The sequence below is a fragment of the Panthera leo genome, chromosome E2 (genome assembly GCF_018350215.1).
Source record: "Panthera leo isolate Ple1 chromosome E2, P.leo_Ple1_pat1.1, whole genome shotgun sequence".
Lineage (NCBI taxonomy): Eukaryota > Metazoa > Chordata > Mammalia > Carnivora > Felidae > Panthera > Panthera leo.
Window position 1 is genome coordinate 42,543,463 of NC_056693.1, and position 13,729 is coordinate 42,557,191.

At 56.3% G+C, this 13,729-nt stretch overlaps 2 protein-coding genes across 6 annotated transcripts; both read left to right on the forward strand.

Moving 5' to 3' along the window:
* Positions 1-50: 50 nt before the first annotated feature.
* E2F4 (E2F transcription factor 4) lies at positions 51-6,863 on the forward strand. 2 transcript variants are annotated; one of them, XM_042918349.1, is made up of 10 exons: positions 51-264; positions 702-811; positions 953-1,114; positions 1,431-1,474; positions 2,191-2,252; positions 2,471-2,768; positions 3,240-3,440; positions 5,507-5,554; positions 5,760-5,804; positions 5,903-6,863. In XM_042918349.1, exons 1-10 carry the CDS (start codon positions 130-132, stop codon positions 6,016-6,018), a joined length of 1,221 nt encoding a protein of 406 aa, XP_042774283.1. In that variant the 5' UTR covers positions 51-129; the 3' UTR covers positions 6,019-6,863. The 2 variants fall into 2 exon arrangements, with proteins under 2 accessions (XP_042774283.1, XP_042774284.1); XM_042918350.1 differs by lacking the exon at positions 5,507-5,554.
* Positions 6,864-7,011: 148 nt separating this feature from the next.
* ELMO3 (engulfment and cell motility 3) lies at positions 7,012-11,642 on the forward strand. Of its 4 annotated transcripts, XM_042918329.1 has the most exons (20): positions 7,017-7,326; positions 7,458-7,498; positions 7,599-7,671; positions 7,877-7,927; positions 8,115-8,284; positions 8,370-8,469; positions 8,562-8,713; positions 8,804-8,882; positions 9,011-9,061; positions 9,150-9,272; positions 9,369-9,500; positions 9,602-9,703; positions 9,806-9,914; positions 10,022-10,158; positions 10,254-10,417; positions 10,527-10,639; positions 10,752-10,856; positions 10,957-11,039; positions 11,131-11,217; positions 11,306-11,642. In XM_042918329.1, the coding sequence occupies exons 1-20, from the start codon at positions 7,249-7,251 to the stop codon at positions 11,516-11,518; spliced, it is 2,163 nt and encodes a 720-aa protein (XP_042774263.1). In that variant the 5' UTR covers positions 7,017-7,248; the 3' UTR covers positions 11,519-11,642. The 4 variants fall into 4 exon arrangements, with proteins under 4 accessions (XP_042774265.1, XP_042774263.1, XP_042774264.1 ...); XM_042918331.1 differs by lacking the exon at positions 11,131-11,217 and having other exon boundaries at positions 7,012-7,326; XM_042918330.1 differs by lacking the exon at positions 7,877-7,927.
* Positions 11,643-13,729: the final 2,087 nt, after the last annotated feature.

Here is a 13,729-nt window from a genome sequence, read left to right on the forward strand (position 1 = left end):
GGAGGGCGCGGAGCGGAAGCGGAAACAGCGACGCTGGCGCCGGCGGCCTGGTGGCCAGGAACGGAAGCGGAAGTGGCGGCGGCGCCGGCCTGGCCTGGCCTGGCTGAAGGGAGGCGGCGGGCGGGCGCGATGGCGGAGGCCGGGCCGCAAGCGCCGCCTCCCCCGGGCACCCCAAGCCGGCACGAGAAGAGCTTGGGACTTCTCACCACCAAGTTCGTGTCGCTTCTCCAGGAGGCCAAGGATGGTGTGCTTGACCTCAAGCTGGTGCGGCCTGGGCTAAGGGGCGACCGGGAGGATAGTGGACCAGGCAGGCCTGGACCGGTAGCGGGAATCCCTGGGACGGCCCAGCTGAGCTCTCAGAGAGCAGGCAGCCATCCGTGCGCTTTCTCACAGGAGGGAGGCTGGGACCTGTTCCATTCAGTCAGTCGAGGCCATTGGGTGTCAGCTATGTGCCAGGCTCAGGGCTGCAAGTGCTAGTCCTCGTGGCCCTCCTCGGCTGATGGGAGAAGAGCATCAGAACATCAGTTCAGGCTGCACCAGGCCTTTTCCTGCCCCGCGGTCTTGAGCCGGTTTAGTGCCTGGAAAGAGGGTTGGGACTCAGGCCACCCTTTTTTCAGATCCTTTCCAGACCAAGTCTCAAAGTAGCTGGGGATACACCTGAGAGCAGGGATAAGTATCCTTCACTCTTTTCTGTCTGCCAGGCAGCTGACACCCTTGCCGTGCGCCAGAAGCGGCGGATTTACGACATTACTAACGTGCTGGAAGGTATCGGGCTGATCGAGAAAAAATCCAAGAATAGCATCCAGTGGAAGTGAGTGGGGGTATCTGGGAGGGCAGTGGCATCTCCTACCCAGAAGTGTCAGGGGTGTGGGGAGAAGGATGCAGGAGAGAGCATGGGCCATGGGACCCAGAGTTCCTGGTGGCTCCTCTCAGCCCTACTCCCTGGGCTCAGGGGCGTGGGGCCTGGCTGCAATACCCGGGAGATTGCGGACAAGCTGATTGAGCTCAAGGCTGAGATCGAGGAGCTGCAACAGCGGGAGCAAGAATTGGACAAGCACAAAGTGTGGGTGCAGCAGAGCATCCGGAACGTCACAGAGGACGTGCAGAACAGCTGATATCCTCCTGGCGGTCCCTGCTCCCAGGGAGTGGGTGAGGGGCCCTTTAGTCCAGCTGGGTTTGTTCTGTGGTGCCCAAGGCACTATCCACCTTGGGAGGATGATCCTGCAGTTCCTCACCAGGTCCCTGCTTCAGCCTCCCTCCTCAAAGCCCCTCCCCAACCAGTCTTGTCCTGTGATCCTTCCCCATGTAGACCCGAGGACTTTCTCTTGAGAGCTTGTATGTCAGATCTCTGCTAAAGAGCTGGGTTTTCTCTGTGGTCTGCCATTTATCACCATAGGCAGGGCATCAGCCGTTCTCCTTAACCCCCACACCTTGGCCTACGTGACTCATGAGGACATCTGCAGATGCTTTGCTGGTGAGCAGAGCCTGGGTAGGGGGAATTGGGGGTGGGGCTGGGCTGAACCACAGCCCTGAGCAGTGGGTTCAGTGCCAAAGGAGAGTTTTGTCTCTTAAGAGGGTTCCTTGGGCCTGCCCAAAGAGGAATCAGGCAGGGTAAGTCCTGGGTTTGAGGGTCACTGGGACCCCATGGAGGCCAACTGTATTGAAAGTGTACATGAATTCTGGGCTGAGTCCCTGGGTCAGTCCCCCTCTCCACTGTTCCCTGGGTTTGTCTTCTCAGGCATGACAGAAACATAAGGGGGAGAGAGAATGGGTATGCTCTTGCATTCTTGTATCCAGGGGACAGTGGTGTTCACTTTCAGCCTGTAGTTAGTTGCATTATGGGTACAGGAACTGTTCCTTCTCCATTTTGCATTCCCCAGACTGATTTGGGGAAGGAACACTGGCCTTGGCCAGAACTTCTAGGGAACAGTCCCATCAATAAGGGAGTGAGATGCCCATGGCCAGCAATCCTTTGATCCACATGTTTGAACCCAGATTTTGTGGTTACTGACCCTTGGGCTCTTGGGAGGAGAAAAGCTTTAGTTCTCTGCCCCAGCCACTGTGGGGGTTGGGTGAAGCCTGCTGTCCCTAAGAGACCATGATTTCCTTTCTTGATCCAAGGGATAGCCACCCCTATTCTCAGATTAGATTGAGCCCACGGACCCTGACCTATTCTCCTTGTCATTCTAGGAGATACTCTACTGGCCATCCGGGCCCCATCGGGCACCAGCCTCGAGGTGCCCATCCCAGAGGTGGGTGCTCAGCCTGGGCAGGCGGGGTTGATTGAGGGTGGGTGCTGGCTGTGGAGCTTGATAAGTGCCGGGTGGGGCAAGTAGGGGGAAGCCTGGGTTTTAGGGTTATCTAGAAGAACGGGCAGCCTAGGGTGGAAGAGGACACTGGCCCTGGCCCAGGGTCAGGCAGGAGCCAAGTGTGCTTCTAATTCTACCTGTCCCCCATCCCCCACCTCCAGGGCCTCAATGGGCAGAAGAAGTACCAGATTCACCTGAAGAGTGTAAGCGGCCCCATTGAGGTGCTGCTGGTGAACAAGGAGGCATGGAGCTCACCGCCTGTGGCAGTGCCTGTGCCGCCACCTGAAGATCTGCTCCAGAGCCCACCTGCGGTCCCTACCCCTCCACCTCTGCCCAAGCCTACCCTGGCCCAGCCCCAGGATACCTCACGCCCAAGCAGTCCCCATGTGACCAGCCCCACCCCTGTTCCTGGCATCATCGAAGCCCAGGGGGTGCCTGGTCCAGCAACTGAGATCACAGGTGAGGTGTAACGGGCAGCTGGTGATGGGATGATTTTGGGGGCCCGAATGGCAACATCTCTGTTGTGAAATGTGTACTCAGAGTTGGAAAAGACTTCGTGGGGGTTGTCCTTTTCCTGGTCTCTAGTTGGCCTCCCTTTGCTATGGTTATGAGTCGTTTTTAATAGGGAAGCTCTGACTGTGAAAGGGTATATCAGTGGTGACAATTTTCCCCTAGATCCGTCTACGTCTCACTTTCCCTGGTCACTTCTCTTAAAGAGTAGTCACAGCAGCCATGTCTTCTGGGAGTCTTCCTCTTGGAGGTCTCAAGCTCCTGTCTCTTTTCGTGGCTCATTTCTAAGTTACCTCTTCAGGAACCTTGACAGTTCCTATCTCTCCTTGGGCTATCATCATCCTGACTGGGTTCTAGCACAAAGCTTCAATGTCTCACTTCCTGCTCCCAAGTGACTGGGTTCTGGGGATCTGATTGCAGTGAGTGGTGGCCCTGGAACCAATAGCAAGGACAGTGGTGAGCTTAGCTCCCTCCCACTGGGCCTGACAGCACTGGACACCCGGCCGCTACAGTCCTCTGCCCTGCTGGACAGTAGCAGCAGCAGCAGCAGCAGCAATAGCAGCTCATCTGGACCCAACCCTTCTACCTCCTTTGAGCCCATCAAGGCAGACCCCACAGGAGGTAAGTGCTTGTCTCCTGAGGAGTAGGGGGAACCCAGCCTCAGCCAGTCCTAGGTCAGAAACAGTACGGGGGCTGGAACCAGCTCATCTGTCTCCTCAGCCAGAGCTGGCCAGCCCAAGGGTCAGCCCTGGCATCAACTCTTGCCTTGACACCAGGGCTCTGCCAGGTTGGGTGAGGAGCCTGGCCTTCAGCTTGGCAATGGTGCCCCTTTGCTCCCCTTCCTGGGTTACATGGAACTCCTGGGTCCCTCTCAAGCCCTGCCTGTCACCCCTTGCACTCAGGTGTCACAAAGGCATTACTGCTGTCCTGGAGAAGGGGCTGTGGTAAGGCCCTCAGTCTCCAAAGGTGGGCAGTGCCTTCCCAGGGGAGGTGATGTCATCTGCCTGGAGTCTTCTCTCCATCTTTTGATGTGAGTGTTTGCTTCCTCCAGGACTTTGTCTTCTTGGCCCACAAACACTGCTAAGTTTCTTCTCGCTAAATGACACTTTATCCTTTGTGTTTCCTCTGTCCCCTTCACTGTCTCCTCTCTGGACTCCTTGAACAAGTGATCTCTATTCCATTCTGTATCTTGGTCCCCTAGTCCCCCTTCAGGTTGCAGCAGTCAAGATCCCTGTATGCCAACCCCACGGTATGCCAGTGCTACTTCTGAGAAATTTCCTAGCCTTGACTACTGGCTCCAGCAGGTTTCTGGGCTAATTTATTCAGGTGCTTCTTTACTCCATGTTGATGCTTTTTACGTCTTTTGGCATTTATGATGCCAATTCTGGCTCTTATCTCTTGCTGGCTTCTGACCTCTCCCTGGCACTCCTATAAACCTTGGTGCTTCCCAGATCTCTGTCCTATTCTACAGCTGTGGAGGGCACCTATTCAGGGTAGATGAGTCCCCAACTTTCAGCTTGCCTAGTTCTTTTGCCTGAACTCCACACCTGTGCCCATGTGCCTTCCTGTGCACATCCAATGGGCATTTCGTTCCTGTGTCCTCAACTGAAACTTGCTTTTGCTTTTTTGCTTTTTCTGTTTGTTTGTTTTTTTAATATTTATTTTTGAGAGACAGAAAGACAGAGCACAAGTGGGGGAGGGGCAGAGAGAGAGGGAGACACAGAATCCAAAGCAGGCTCCAGGCTCCAACCTGTCAGCCCAGAGCCCAATGCGGGGCTCAAACTCACAGACTGCGAGATCACGACCAGAGCCGAAGTCAGACGCTTAACTGACTCAGCCATCCAGGCTCCCCGAAACTTGCTTTTTCTACTTCTGTGTCTACCCTACCGTTGACCCTGGTCCCCCAGGCCTGACACCTGCATGTCACTCCTTTTCTATCTCCTTCTGCTCCCCATCTTGCATTAGCTGAGTTTTGTTCCAGACATCTCCCATCACTGGCTTCTATTTATCCTCAACACTCAGGGTCACTACTGGCTATCTCTATTCTAAACTCTTCAGCATCCTCCTTTTACTGTGACATTTCTGTCTTTACAGAGTACTTCTAATGGCTTCTTAAGCCCTGCTGGATAAAACCAGAATCCCTACACCTAGCATATGAAATCCTCATGAACCAGCCCCAGCACTCCTCTCTGGTGTCATTTTCCTCTGCTTCCCACGTGCATCCTCCCAGTCAGACCTTTGTAGCAGATTTGTCACCCTGTAGCACCAGCCCCCCTATAAGTATCTGCTTCCTGCCCTGCCCAGTGACCTGGTCCCCAGGGTGTGATCTCTGAGCCTGGCATTGAGCAGGTGCTCAGCAAGGGCAGGGGTGAATGGGGCATCTTCCATCAGACAGGGCATACCTGCTGAACCCATAAAGGGAGGAAGTCTGCTGCCATTCTGCAGCAGTTCTGAGTTAGGAGGGCTATACCAGTTACCCACAATGGGCCTTTATTACCCTGAGCCCAGCACTGAGGAATTCACGTCTAGGAGGGCAGACTGACAATGCCAGCTTTGCCTGGGGCAGGGCCTCCATCTCCTCAGTTGTGTGGAGCCCCAAGATGGGTGATAGAAGATCTGAGGATGAAGGTTAGGGTGGGACCAGAATGGATCTCTGTGCTCTTGAGCATGGCTTTCTTGTCTTTCAGTTCTGGAACTCCCCAAAGAACTGTCAGAAATCTTCGATCCCACACGAGGTAGGGCTGCATTCTTCCATGGGGTAAAGGGTAGCTCATTCAGTCTTACGGCTGTTTGCTTGCGCTTCTGAGGATCTTTGATTGTGCTTGGTCCCTGGGCAAAGCGTAAAGTTCCTAAGGAATGGCTAGGGGGGTCCCCTTCATGGGCTTTGGTGGGTAGAGAGGCAGGAGCCAGAATGTAACTGAACTCTCCCTTTCTCCCCAGAATGCATGAGCTCAGAGCTGCTGGAGGAGCTGATGTCTTCAGAAGGTGGGTGGCCCAGGAAGGTGGGGAGCGGCGGTTGGCAGGGGGTGGGCAGCTGCTGGGAGGGGCCTTGGCCCAGAGTCTCAGCCTGATGCTCTCTGCAGTGTTTGCCCCTCTCCTCCGCCTTTCTCCACCCCCTGGAGACCACGATTACATCTACAACCTGGACGAGAGTGAAGGTGTCTGTGACCTCTTCGACGTGCCTGTTCTGAATCTCTGACTGACAGAGACATGCTCTGTGTGGCTCGGACACAGACTGTGTGACCTGGGGGCTGCCTGAGGACATCCCCCATTCTACCCCTACACAGCTTGAGAGCCACAGACTCCTGGCTTCCCCAGCTTTCCCTCACTGCAGTTCTGAACACAACTCCCACTCCTGCACGAGCACCTGTACCGTGCTAGGAAAGTAGGGGAAAGGGGCTCAGCCCCCTTCACCGTGGAGCCAACGTTTGCCTCTTCTTTTCTGGGGCTTTCCTCCACTTCATGCCCTCTCAGAGCCCAGGCTCAGCTACCACTCAGTGGCACAGAACCGAAGACCTGCCATCACCCCAATAGGGCAGCTTGTCCAACCCTACTGCCCTGTTCCAGCCAACCGCCACTCCCCCCCCCCACTCTGAGGTGGGGAGCCTAGGGTGGAGCCTGATGCTCTCCAGCACCACCCCAGCCTCCTTCACTTTTCCCCACCCCCTGAACCTGCAGCTCCCCTTGGACCTCTGTATGTATCCCCCATCTGCCTGGCCCTTAGCCCTGAGAACCTATAGGTAGGGTTGGGGTGGGGGGAGTGCTAACAGGAAAGAACAGAGAGGTCTTTAGCTAGAAATCTGGGCAAGTGAGTCCCTAAGGATTGGTCCAATCTCCTGCTGCCCTGTAGGTCTCCCTCTCCTCTGCCTGCCCCACCCTTGTTTATTCATTTATCCTCATTTAGAGCCATTTCCAGAGATTTAGAAAGATTTGCAGTAACGAATGGATTCCTATATAAAGATTATTTTTATACTTTTTGCAGCAAAAGGAAATTGTAATATTTGTACAGTGTGCGAGTGAATAAAGACCGTGCCTAAGGCTGTATCTGATCTGGTTTTTTCTGGGCCCCTCCCTGGAATTCTGCTGGATAGGTGGTGGGACCGGGTGGGTCACCTTGCCGGAAAGGGAGGTGTGGCTGCTCTGGCAACCCATCCTCCCCGCCCCCACCTGCCGCACCTTGGGGCGGGGCGGGGCCGCCTCTTGGGGCGGGGCAGGCGCCTACCCCCGGGACTCCAACCCGGAACTAGTCTGGCTCCCTTGGGAAGGCCGCGGCGCTTGTCCTGGAGCGAGCCTGACCGTTGAGTGCGGGCCACGGGGTCCAGGCCTTGGACAGGGAGACGCCCTCGTTCTCGGAGGCACCAGACCAGGCACGCCCTCGGCCGGAGGTTGGACGGTCTGGAAACTACAGGCGTCCCCGCCCAGCTGGACCATGGCGCCCCCGAGGAACGTGGTGAAGATCGCGGTCCAGATGCGTGACGCCATCCCGCAACTCATCCGGCTGGACCAGGTCACTAGGCCTGTCTGGCCTCCATTCACCCCACCACTCACCTCTGGGCCGCCCCCCTTCCCCTCGGAACTCCCAGGTTCCTTCCCAACTCCTCCCCACACCTGCCCCATAAGTGACCTCTTCATTTGCAGGCAAAGCCTCTGGCTGCTGTGCTGAAGGAGGTGTGCGACGCGTAAGTGCAGGCTAGCCAGGCGGGGGAGGGGATTGGGAGATGGGAGGGCAGAAGGGAGGGGCGCCCCCTACCTGCCTCACTGAGTCTCTGCTGCCCGCAGGTGGAGCTTGGTTCACTCTGAACGCTATGCCCTGCAGTTTGCTGATGGACATAGGAAATACATCACTGAGAACGTGAGTCTTCCACTCCCCGCCAGGCCCATATTCCACTGTGTGACATCCCCACCTCCTGCAAGCACACCTGGTCTTGATTACTCAGACTCATCCCACTGTCTGGAATGTGATCTTTTCCTGACTCCCAAACCCTCCCTCACCGAGAACCCCAATTGACCAGTTCTCAGAGCCCTTTTTGACTTCTCTTTCTTTCCATCTTCTCCAGAACCGTACAGAGATCAAGAATGGCAGCATCCTGTGCCTCAGCACTGCCCCAGTAATGCCCTTACTGATCCCACCCTCTTTTCCTGCTCTTCTTCTATGCCTCCTTCCTGCCCACCTTCCTCTCTGCCCCAGATCTGGAGGCCGGGACTCCAACTCCGCAGTGCCCCACCTAGTGGACATCTGAGTCCCCACACCTCAGTTCTTCTACCCAACCTCCTCACCTCTCCCACCCCTGCCAGGACCTTGAGGCTGAGCGACTGTTGGGTGGGCTGCAGTGTGGGAGCCGTGAAAGGCGCCGGGAAACTCTGCAGCACCTCGTCTTGCTGGCCCCAGACATGACCTTTGCCCAGGAGGTCATCAGCCGTGATGGGCTTCAGAGACTAGGCACCATCATTGAGGATGGAGATGAGTGAGCACAGGACTGTGGTGGGTGGTGGACATGGTGGGGCTGGGGGTCCTGGTCTGGTCCTGCTCAGCCCCATATGTCCCCCCAGCTTAGGGGAATTGCTGGCCCTTGCACTGAGGGCCTTCTTGGAGCTCATGGAACATGGCATGGTGTCTTGGGAGACGCTCAGCATCCCTTTTGTTAGGAAGGTGGGTTGCCTCTTCTAGGGGCAGCAGGGGTGGGGTCAGGATATGGCCTTCCATGGTGGTGAAATGCTAACATTCCCCTTCCCCTGTTACAGGTGGTATGCTATGTGAACATGAACTTGATGGATGCATCTGTGCAGCCCCTGGCTCTCAGGCTGTTGGAGAGTGTGACTTTGAGCAGCCCTGCCCTGGGCCAGCTGGTCAAAAGTGAGGTGCCACTGGATAGGCTGTTGGTACACCTACAGGTGTAAGTGTCTGGGGGTGGGGATGGAATACAGATGAGGGGTGTGGACCGAGACCCTGGATAGCCAGCTGAGCCCTCCTTTTCTTGCCCCAGGATGAACCAGCAGCTACAAACCAAGGCTATGGCCTTGCTGACAGCCTTGCTGCAGGGGGCCAGCTCTACTGAACGCAAGGTGAGTGTCCCATCTGGTGGCTGGCTGTGGGGGCAGGAGCTGGTGGGTACTGTGCTCTGTCCTGGGACTGCAGGGTGGGTGCTCATGGTGGGGCTAAATCATCTAAGTCCCTTTCCCACCCAACTCAGCACATGCTTGACTACCTGTGGCAGAGAAACCTTCGCCAGTTCATCTATAAGGTAGGAAGGACTGGGCTAGGCAGACCCCTCCCCACTTTCCCTCTCCCAGTAAGCTGACACTCACACCCGTGGGCTGGCTGTTCTGCAGAACATCATCCACAGTGCAGCACCACTGGGCGATGAGATGGCTCATCATTTGTACGTACTGCAGGCCCTTATGTTGGGGCTGTTGGAGCCACGTATGCGGACACCACTGGACCCCTACAGCCAGGTGGGTGCTTTTGGAGTGCACAAGGCTGGGGCCAGCTAGAGAATGGCCTTGAATCTATGATCCTGATACTCCCTTACTCCACAACAATGACCCCAGGAACAGCGGGAGCAGCTGCAGGCCCTGCGCCAGGCTGCCTTTGATCCTGAAGGGGAGTCTTTGGGCACCGGGCTGAGTGCTGACCGTCGCCGTTCCCTCTGTGCCCGCGAGTTTCGAAAACTGGGCTTCTCCGTGAGCAACCCCTCCCTAGCTCCCCACCCCTGCCTCAACCAGGGCTGCTTTGTTCCAGAGGCCTGGAGTCCTTACTGAGCTACCTGTCCCTCTTTCCCCAGAACAGCAACCCTGCACAGGATCTAGAGCGAGTGCCCCCTGGCCTGTTGGCCCTGGACAACATGCTTTACTTCTCCAGACATGCACCTAGTGCTTACAGCCGGGTCAGTGATATGGTGGAAGGGATACAGTAGGATGCCACCTAAGCAGAGTCTGTATTGCCTTAGCTGCGACTTCTATCCCATTCTCTGTTTCCACCACCCCAGTTTGTGTTGGAGAACAGCAGCCGTGAGGACAAGCATGAGTGCCCCTTTGCCCGGAGCAGCATCCAGCTGACTGTGCTGCTGTGTGAGCTGCTCCGCATTGGGGAGCCCTGTGAGTGGACTGGGCACAGCGTGTCCAGGAACGGGGGACGGAAGGGCAGAGAGGGCCAGGGGCTGCACACACTTTCTCCCTGAGCCCCTCCTGCCCCCCTGCTCCAGGCTCCGAAACAGCCCAGGATTTTTCACCCATGTTCTTCAGCCAAGACCAGAGTTTCCATGAGCTCTTCTGTGTGAGCATCCAGCTGCTTAATAAGACCTGGAAGGAGATGCGGGCCACCCAGGAGGACTTTGACAAGGTGGGTGGGGTGGAAGCTAGGAGACCTGAGCCAGGGCAGGGGCTCTTCTGAGTAGGGGTCCAGAGCATAGTACTGAGCTGAATTGGTGACTCCAGGTCATGCAAGTGGTGCGGGAGCAGCTGGCCCGCACGCTGGCCTTGAAGCCCAGCTCCCTGGAGCTTTTCCGAACCAAGGTGAACGCGCTCCCCTACGGGGAGGTCCTGCGGCTGAGACAGACAGAGCGGCTGCATCAGGAGGGCACACTGGCCCCTCCCATACTGTGAGTAGATGGGAGTGGATCCCCGTCCTGGCTCCACCTTCCTTAGTGCCCATGGGCCTTGCCCCAGTCCCAGTCACCAAGCACGGCCTCCCCACCCCTGCCCCACCAGGGAGCTGCGGGAGAAGCTGAAGCCGGAACTCATGGGCCTGATCCGCCAGCAGCGTTTGCTCCGCCTCTGTGAGGGGACACTCTTCCGCAAGATCAGCAGCCGGCGACGCCAGGGTGGTTGAGGGGAGGGTGGGCAGAGAGTGGCTGGGTGGCTGGGTGGCTGGGTGGCTGGGTTGGGGTCAGGGCCCCTCTTGTCACTCCTTCCATCTTCCCTTTCTACCCACAGACAAGTTGTGGTTCTGCTGCCTGTCCCCTAACCACAAGGTGCTGCAGTATGGGGACGTGGAGGAGGGTTCCAGCCCACCCACCCCTGAGAGCCTACCTGAGCAGCGTAAGAATGGGGCAAGGGTCAGGATCAGCCACCTGCTCTCCCCAGACCATGTCGCAGGACCACCTGGGTCCCAGTGATCAGCCTAGCCTTCTTCCTGCAGTCCCTGTGGCTGATATCAAGGCACTGCTAACAGGCAAAGACTGCCCCCACGTCCGGGAGAAAGGCTCAGGGAAGCAGAACAAGGTGAGTGTAGTGGAAGACAGGGGCTCCTTCCCACCCACATCTGCCCTGCCCTGTTCCCTGCTCAGTGCTCTCAGCTCCCTGGCTTCCCCAGGATCTCTATGAGTTAGCCTTCTCAGTCAGCTATGACCATGGGGAGGAGGAGGCATACCTCAACTTCATCGCCCCATCCAAACGGGAGGTAAGTGTCTGGGCCAGGCTGAGCTGAGTTGGGCAGATGGACCGGGGAAGAGATGGGCAGGCCCTCACGGAGCTGGCCCTGTCCCCAGTTCCACCTGTGGACAGATGGGCTGAGCGCCCTGCTGGGAAGTCCCATGGGTAGTGAGCAGACTCGGCTGGACCTGGAACAGCTGTTGACGATGGAGACCAAGCTGCGGTTGTTGGAGCTGGAGAATGTGCCCATTCCTGAGCAGCCACCTCCCATCCCCCCGCCCCCCACCAATTTCAACTTCTGCTATGACTGCAGCATCCCCGAACCTTGACAGTGAGGTTGGCCGTGGGCCACAGCTGCTGGCACTGCGGCAACCATGAAGGGTGGAGGGTGGAAAAGCCCAGACATCCGGACAAACAGAGGCTGCAGCAGAAATAAAGTCTGCTTGGCTCTTATGTATGTGTCGAGCCAGTTCTGAACCTGTGGGCCAAGCCTGCCTTCAAGCTTAGCTGGCAAATGAGATGGGGCATCGGGTCAAGGTCACTGCTTGGGGCCACAAACCTGGGGAGCCGTAGCTGAGGGTATTCTGCAGGAGGCTGGAGACAAGCTGGACCTATTGTCCTTCCACAAGATGAGTCCTCAGCCTTCCTGAGTGCTGGGCCTGCAGAGAGGGATGGCCTATGGTCTGGAGGGTCAGTTGAGGGACCTGTGGCAAGGCAGAAGGTGTTGTCCTAAGTGGATACCTTCCTGGGCAACATGAACAGGGGCCTAGTCTGAAAGCCATGTTTCTAAAAGGCTCCTAACAGTTTGAACTCAGTCCTCAGCTCTGGTTGGCCCTGCTCTTTGTCCTTTTCGAGGCCCTCTGGTGAGAGGCATGAAGGAATAGATGTGAAGCTGGGTCTGCTTTGTGCTGAAGGGCAAACTCAAGATTCCAAACCTGTCCCCTGGTGGTGGAAGGATGTGTTGATTCTGATGAGGGAATTCAGTGCAAGCCTTGCATTCTGAGTCAAATCCACTGCAGCAGCAGGGTGTGGTGGTGGCCACGGACAGGCAAGACCACTGGGGACAGAAAGTGGCGAGGAGTATTGGGCCCAGCTGGAGGTCAATCTCAGAGGCTAGCACACCAACCCACAGGGCAGGCTGAAAGCTGCCACCACTCTGACCTTCTCCGTGCCTCTCACTACCGCTATTTCTCAACACCATCTCAGTACCTTTTTAACGGTATTGACCATCAACATGTTACCTTGAAAACTGATGAAATGGCATCTCTTTGGAGAATGTGCTGGGAGAGCACCTGTTTCTGACTCAGGCCTCCAGGGCCCAACATGCCCACTCCTACATTCAGAGACTTCCCACCACAGTTGGAATAGTTCAACTTGCTATTGAGTTCAAAATGGAAATTGAGGTCAGGATCCCAGATGCAGTTAAGCCTTCTAATAGCATCAGTTCCTCCTCCCCAATGTCTCCACTCCTTGGTCCAGGCCACCAACATCTTGGCAAGAATCTCCTGACTTCCTGCCTTGCTCCTCTGGTCCTCAATACCCCAGGTCTTTCTCAAACATGAAGATCTGATTATACACTCACATGCACGCTACCCCCAACCTGTATTTTTCAGTGCCTCCCTGTTGTCCACGGGATGATGGTCACAGTTTCCCAACTGAGCAGAGTTGAGCTAAGATGGGTTGCAGACACGTGGTTTATGCCATCTAATAAAAGGCCTGTGGCTTGCAGAGTTCTCTGTGCTTGATCCAAGCTGGCATCCTCCCTGCATCCTGTGAGACCCGCCCTTTCCTCCCCAGTGCCAGCTCTGGCCTGCACTGTGCATTTCCCTGGTCCTTTCTGATTGCCCTCTTCCTTCCCTTCTGCTCACTTTTCACTGCCTTGAGTCTTTCCTTGATCTCCCAGGGTATGTTCATTGCTCCCCTGGGCTCCCAGTTCCAGGTGCTTCTCTATTCATGCCGTGCACACTGGACTGTCCCTGTCTGTTGGCTAATTTGCCTCCCCAAATGACCGGGGTGCTGGGAAAGCTTTGGCACCTCTGAATCCCCACATAAAGTACAGTGCTGCAGGCACTCAGGCAGCCATGCTAGCTGTTCCTAGAACTGATGGATAGATGGACAAAGTGTGGGTGGACACATGAAAGGTCAAGTGGCTTCTCAGAGCTGCTGTTGAGAAGTCACTGGCACTGTTTAGGAGGTTGGACTAGATGCCCTCTAATGACCCCTCCAAGTCAGAGATCCTGTCCTCTTTTTTTCTTTCTGAAGACCACTGCATCCTTAATCATTGCGCTCCTCGGGTCTGTCTGGGATGTGCCTTTCCTGCAAGACATGCTTGGAGGCTCATGCTGGGGGAGGCCTCAAAGCTTCTAGTCTCCAACCATGTTGGGGAAGAAGTTAGGACTTGCTGGTGGTGCCTGTGGTGCTTTGGGTCAGGTGTAAGGAAGAAATTGTCTATGTGCCTCTGGTGTTTTGTCTACGTTGTCCCTGGGCTAGGCTGGGCTGCTTCAACTGAGGTAGGGAGAGGAGGGAGCCCTTTAGCCTGA